General features: G+C 31.0%; 3 protein-coding genes across 3 annotated transcripts; 1 reads left to right on the top strand and 2 right to left on the bottom strand.

Moving 5' to 3' along the window:
• Nucleotides 1-701: 701 nt before the first annotated feature.
• On the bottom strand, nucleotides 702-1,344 carry LOC111896139 (glutaredoxin-C11). The gene has a single exon (XM_023892159.3). The coding sequence runs from the start codon at nucleotides 1,181-1,183 to the stop codon at nucleotides 884-886; it is 300 nt and encodes a 99-aa protein (XP_023747927.1). The 5' UTR covers nucleotides 1,184-1,344; the 3' UTR covers nucleotides 702-883.
• Nucleotides 1,345-4,472: 3,128 nt separating this feature from the next.
• LOC111896140 (monothiol glutaredoxin-S2) lies at nucleotides 4,473-5,478 on the top strand. Its single transcript, XM_023892160.3, has one exon. The coding sequence runs from the start codon at nucleotides 4,653-4,655 to the stop codon at nucleotides 4,941-4,943; it is 291 nt and encodes a 96-aa protein (XP_023747928.1). The 5' UTR covers nucleotides 4,473-4,652; the 3' UTR covers nucleotides 4,944-5,478.
• On the bottom strand, nucleotides 5,085-6,122 carry LOC111896142 (uncharacterized). Its single transcript, XM_023892161.3, has 2 exons — nucleotides 5,854-6,122; nucleotides 5,085-5,476 (listed from the first exon to the last, which is right to left on the bottom strand). Exons 1-2 carry the CDS (start codon nucleotides 5,907-5,909, stop codon nucleotides 5,287-5,289), a joined length of 246 nt encoding a protein of 81 aa, XP_023747929.1. The 5' UTR covers nucleotides 5,910-6,122; the 3' UTR covers nucleotides 5,085-5,286.
• Nucleotides 6,123-6,770: the final 648 nt, after the last annotated feature.

Raw genomic sequence — 6,770 nt, 5'->3', positions numbered from 1 at the left:
AAGTAGAATATCACAATCTAACATATACAACTCAAGTATTAGTTTGGCTATGGTAGCTCTTAGCCAACATGGTGTAACCTCATGCCCTTCATATGACAGTGTGGTATGATAACAATAGTTCTATTTATATTGACCACAATGATGATTTTCACAAATGTACAAAACATATTGAAATTGATTGTCACTTTGTTAACCATCATGTTCTTGGAAAAACAGTTCGGCCTCTACCAATCTCTACTACTGGTGATCAATATGCATATATTTACACTAAGGAACACTTGCCTAGTTGTCTTGAATTCCTTTTCTCCAAACATAAGTTGGATCACACATTACCCACTTTAGTTTGGGAGGTGGTGTGTGTTTTAGAGTGTACTTGGTCAGTTTTTATTCATGGTTACTTTTGTATATACCCATATTTATTGATAGTTTATGTATTCTCCATAAGTGACTAGGTTTTATTATTGTAATCCAAACTATTGTAAAGCTAAGTTCTTTTTTCTACACAACAAAAAAATATTGACTTCATTCTCAATTCTTAATTTGTTTGGATTCCACTCATAAAATATAACAAGTGACAAAATTTTGGTTTTTTGCATTCCAAAAGACTTAAATCTGCACCAATTTTATCGATCAGATTAAGTTGGATGCATCACAACACTTGGCTTAGAATTTACAAAAGATAGTAGTAATGCACAAGGTCATACGACAACTGAGATTTTATATATAGAAAACCAAAAACGAAAATAAGCTCGTTTGGAGTTTGACTCCAATACAATACAGTCAACAAAGCCGACAAAAAAGAACGGCTCCTAGACTTCGTCTTCAACATTCTAACACACCATTAAACCTAGTAAAAACACTCGATGAGTACACATATTGAGTTCTAGAACCATATAGCTCGTGCTTCAATGAGCTTTTGTTTCAGGGACCCGTCAACATGAAGAGAAATAACATCTCTTGCTGAACCTATATATTTACCACCTACAAACACTGCAGGGATGGTTGGATTACAACCAAGCCGCCGTAGGGCCCATTCCATATCTGCATCGTGATCAACTTCATGAATCGCAGGACTTGCACCAAGATCATAAAATAGTGTCTTGATACTATGGCACATACAACACGAGCTTTTCGTGAAAATAACTGCAGCTTTCTGGGAGGCCAAATCTTTCACCTTATCCATTTATGATGCTAAAGACTGTCAATCAATTCAATTGAGATCACTAACTTGTTTAAATTTGAAGTTTCTTTGCATCTTATATAGGCTTACACTAAGGGGAAAAGGAGAATCTAAACGCATTGAAAATCTGTAAAAAAAAAACAAAACAAAAAAAACAAAAAGATACGTTTTTTTGGATATTTTAATTGGGAAAAGTATGGTTTGATGATTTTTTTGAAAACGATGATTTGTGTTATAAACAAGTCGACACAGGAGGAGCATATATTCTTTAGTTTAGTGGAGAAATACTATGTCAATTGTCAAAGGGGAAAATTTTGGAAACGTGTTCTGCTTGCTGACATGGAATGATGTAAACTATAGTTATTCAGTTGTTATCGAGTAGAATCTATGGATGAATAGATGAAGAATAATGTTCAAGAATCGCAGTAAAGTTGTGATGCCTCATTTATAAGGATACATTGGCCAATTTTAATGAGCCAACAAGACATCAGGATAAGTAACAATCAAGATGAACATATAATGTTTTGGAAGAAACTCGAATATGTTAAAGAAATTTGGCATTTGAAGGTTTTTTAACAAACCTATGCATGTACGATATAATTATAAAATTGTTACCTAACTTTCTCTCGAACTCAAGATGAAAAGTTATTATAAAATATAAACAAGAGAACATAATTGTAAAGGAAGTCAACAGAAACTTGACAAAAATCATCAGTTCATCACTTTTTTTTATCTAGGTTATACATATATATGTACTTTATCTACATTATCTTCCTTGGACCAATCTACAACAGATTTTAAAGATATTTAAATATACTTTTTAATGCTCTGCTATTTTAATTAGTAAGAATTCTGGAGGATATCTTCGATGCGCTGCAAACAGGTGGATGTTTATCAGATAAACTAATCAAAATATACTTCTAATCTTATCTGAACTGATAACCACCCATATGATGCTTTAAACAACAAGAATCAATTTATGCATATATAATTTAGCTATGATGCTGAAATAAGCATCTACATATGCCAAACTTCAACTTTTTGGGTTTCCTAAACTAAAACGTTGGGAATCTTTATATGGGGGAACATAAAAGGCTACATGATCTCCACATTTTAAGATGCCCAAAAAGGGATTCATCACTTAACCTAAACATTTACATGTCATCATGTATCAATAATTTTTTATAGTTGTACATGTATGAAGAAAAAGAAAGGTACGTCGTCGATGATCATGAAGTGACTAGATTTAGGGAATATATGAAAAAGCTCTAAGACCATCGGATATGGTCACCACGCCAAGGGCAAGCGGCTTATGTTTGACGTACTTAGGGGTTTGCAAAAAAACCGAAAAACCGAGCTGAACCGGCCACTCCAAAACCGTAACCGAAAAAAACTGAAACTGGAAAAACCAGATATCAACGAGTCGGTTTTTGGTTTTGATATTTAGGTATCCACGGATACCCAAACCGAAACGTTTGATATATATATATATATATATATATATATATATATATATATATATATATATATATATATATATATATATATATATATATATATATATATATGAGACCATGTTAATTTTGTGAGACCGTGAGACGCAATCTAAAAATAATTTTAAAATGGAAAATAAAAGGAAAAATCCAAAAATTATTTTTTAGTTATTCTTTTCGTCATTTTATTTACCTAAAAAAAATAATAAATAAAATAAATAAAAATTACCATTTTTTTTAAATACGTGAAATATTCTAATAGTATATTACACTATAAATATTCTAATGTGATTTTTAGAATATTAGAATATTCTAATATTCTAGTAGATTTGTCAGATATGTAAAATATTATAATATTTTATTAGAATATTTCACAGATATTTCAAAAAAAGCGGTAAAAGAAATTTATTACTTTTTTTTTGAAATATAAATGAAAAAAATAATATTTTTAAAAAAATCAAAAATTTTCAATTATTTTGCAATTTAAAAATGTTTTTTTATTTACAAAATGAGTGGCTAGGATTGCGTCTCCTCATCTCATAAAATATAGTGGTCTCACATAAACATATATATATATATATATATATATATATATATATATATATATATATATATATATATATATATATATATATATATATATATATATATATATATATATATATATATATATAAAGTAAAAAAAAGGTATTTCAAGAGTATTGTTTTCATTGATTCGTGAACCCAATAGCCGAAACAAAAATCCATATGGCAATTCCAATTTTATATATATATATATATATATATATATATATATATATATATATATATATATATATATATATATATATATATATATATATAATATTATTGTTTTCATTGATTCGTGCACCCAATAGCAAAAATAAAAATCCATATCGCAATTCCAATTTAGCGGTTCATCAGGTTTTCTTGTTATATTTTATTATTATATATATTATATCAATTATAATGTATGTGATATTCGAACTTTATTATGTTTTTTTTGAATTAGATTTTTATATTTTAATGGGTATCCATGAACCGAACCGTGGTTACTCGTCTTTATACAGTTCGGTGTTTTTCTCAATTCGGTTCAGTTTCTGTTAGTGCACATGAGGTACTCGTCCTGCAGTCATGGTTCACAATTTCATTATTATCAAAACTGAACTGTCACATGAACACCCCTAGACGTACTAGCTGAAAAGCTACATGCTAGTTAAAAAACTAGTTGTTTTTGGCTGGACATGAAAAACTAGTTTAAATAGTTTTTTTTTTTAAATAGCAGGTTAACTTTTGGCTATACATGAAAGTTAAAAAAGTTCGAGATATAAACTAGTTTATCGGCTAATTGCGGTGCTCCAAACATAGTATAAACTAGCTTCTTTTTTTAGTTTATTGTAATTTAGTGTTTGGTGAAACCACAAAAGTAGCTTATAAATTAGAAGCTAACTTTTCAGCTAACTCGTCAAACTGAACGTTAATAGGTTAACCCAAAAAAACGTTTGGCTTAGTTTATTAAGACAATAACTCTTTACATATCTCTCCTTCTTTTCCTCCTTCTTTTCCTCCAACTCCTCGTGTTAAATTTATTAATATTGTTGATATTGATGAATGTTGTAGAATTTGTTTTTATGGAGAGGAATGTATGGTAGATGATGATTTAGTCTCAGTAGATGGTTTATTCGGTCCATATATAGACGACATTTTATCCATAAAGATATCTGTAGTTACTCATTCATTCAATTTACCCATAGATGACTATATGGGAAAAAGTAGCAGCCCCTCATTCTCTCTTGTGTACCAATAAACATTCCTCCAAATTTTCACAACTTTACAAAAAGAAATGCACCATTAACCAACGGAACCACATTCTTTCTATCATGTTCATCAAATTCGATGTAACAAACATTTTTTTTTAATTCTTTATATAAAGTTGTGACTTGTGATTAAGGCTTGTGTCAAGTGTTTTCTTGAAGATAATGGCCATGGTTACAAGGGTGGTTGCTGAAAAGCCTGTGGTTATATTCAGTAAAACTTCTTGTTGCATGTGTCACACCATTAAAACTTTGATTAATAGCTTTGGGTCAAATCCTGTGGTTTATGAGATAGATGAACATCCTAATGGGAAGCAACTCGAAGATGAGCTGAAAGCACTAGGATGTAAGCCAAGTGTACCAGTTGTGTTTATAGGGCAACAACTGTTAGGTGGTTCAAATGAGATCATGCCACTCCATCTCAAAGGGAAACTAGCCCATCTACTGAAAAGTTAAAGGTAATTGCTATATGAAGTAACAGTGTCTTGTTTACAATGTCAGAAACTATTATTTATGGGGGGTGTTTTGGCAGATGTTAGCCTATAAAATCCCTCTACTGTGTTCCTAATTGCTATATGTATCAAGAACATTTAAAAATGTATCCATGTCAATTTCATTTCAGGCCTTACATAATCTTTCAATCAATCGGTTTAAAAAATGAACAACAGTGATTAGAAAGCATAATAATAAAGACATACAACTGAGCATTGGTAGCAAGAATCATCTACAGGCAGAATAAAGGATGATGAGAGCTTACTATTATTCTTTGCATCAGAAAATATGAACAAATGATATGTCTTTAATTGATATAATCTTTCAAAAGAGGCCTATTTCTTTCTATGATTGCATTCCTCTTCCAATTCTCTACTGCTTTTTTAACAGTAGAATTGGCTTTTGCAATCTCCTCAGCAGAAAACTTGTGCTCTATAATCCCTAAAGGTCCAGGTTGGAGTACTTTGACCACAGTCTCCATCTCATGCTCAACCTGCCTGTAATAATAGAGTTCAAAACCACATCACATCAGCAATCGAATTTAATCATACATAACTGTTGTTATCTGTTTCATTAAAACTGCATCAGATTATAGTACAACAGAATTCAAAGAACTCTTATTCAGATTTTGCATATTGAAATGAAAGCAAACCCTAATAAACTACTTTGAAAAACATAAGATGAATGTAATCCCCCAAGTAGTAGGTCGACCGAAAACCTCCAAATTAACGTGTGCGAAGTTATTAACACCTCGCCAATTCGGAATGTAAGAATCAAAATGAGGCAGATTTACAGCAATAAAGAAACAGTAATTCAAGAAAACAAAAAATTGATCGACACAGAGTAAAACATACATGTTGGAGCGACGGAGTACCTAAAGAATCTGGAGAACGGAAGCGAGCTTCCCAGTCTGCTTAAAGAGATCGGCATACCGTGAATTTAAAAGTGCAGTCCGAATTATAAACGATACCAGATGAGAAATTTAACGAGAACTGATAACTGAGAAGCGAGAACCACCGCCTGAGAACTTGCTGATCGAATGTTGAAATTGAAAAGGGGAAAATGAGTTTTGTGTACGATTACACAATGAATGGCTTTCTCTCAATTTTCAATTTTCGAGATGTATTTTTGTGTGCTTTTATTCGTGGATATATTCACACATATTCATGTATTCATGTCGTAATTGTCAGGTTTAATTTTGTGGGTACTAATTTTTATTATTATGTATTTTAATCATTTTTTAATAGGATTTATCATTAAAATTTTGAGTAAATTGCACGAATGGTCCCTATGGTTTAGGGTAATTTGCGTATTTGATCCCTAACTTATTTTTTTTAACTTGAAAGGTCCCTATTGTTTGTTTTTGTTACGCGTTTGGTCCCTGTCTTACCTAAAAAGACTATTTTACCCTTGATTTTTTTTAATTTATTTAAATAAACACACCCCCAACTCCACCCCCTCACATTACCTTACCTACATCACCATTTTTTCTTATTTAAATAATAGTGTTTTTAGGTAAGACAGGACCAAACGCGTAACAAAAACAAATAGTAGGGACCAAGCGCGTAACTAAACAAACAATAAGGACCCTCCGAGTTAAAAAAAATAAGTTAGGAACTAAACGCGCAAATTACCTCAAACCAGGTGCAGGTTATTGTTTTTTTATATATGATTGATAATTAACTTTTTCTATACCATTTACCATCAATTTATGTCGTAATTGTTTACTTTGGCTAACATCATCCAATCCTACCACCATCAGCCACAAAACGCCACCTTTCATTATCATCA

Source organism: Lactuca sativa, chromosome 8 (assembly GCF_002870075.4).
Source record: "Lactuca sativa cultivar Salinas chromosome 8, Lsat_Salinas_v11, whole genome shotgun sequence".
In the NCBI taxonomy this organism is placed as follows: Eukaryota; Viridiplantae; Streptophyta; class Magnoliopsida; order Asterales; family Asteraceae; genus Lactuca; species Lactuca sativa.
The sequence above is the reverse complement of the archived record's forward strand: the minus strand, read 5'-3'. Positions and strand labels throughout refer to the sequence as shown.

Coding starts and splice junctions, on each gene's coding strand:
- LOC111896139 (XM_023892159.3), bottom strand. CDS start 1,183: ATGGATAAGGTGAAAGATTTGGCCTCCCAGAAAGCTGCAGTTATTTTC.
- LOC111896140 (XM_023892160.3), top strand. CDS start 4,653: ATGGCCATGGTTACAAGGGTGGTTGCTGAAAAGCCTGTGGTTATATTC.
- LOC111896142 (XM_023892161.3), bottom strand. CDS start 5,909: ATGCCGATCTCTTTAAGCAGACTGGGAAGCTCGCTTCCGTTCTCCAGA. Junction 5,477..5,853: donor CCGTTCTCCAGATTCTTTAG/GTACTCCGTCGC, acceptor CTATTATTACAG/GCAGGTTGAGCATGAGATGG.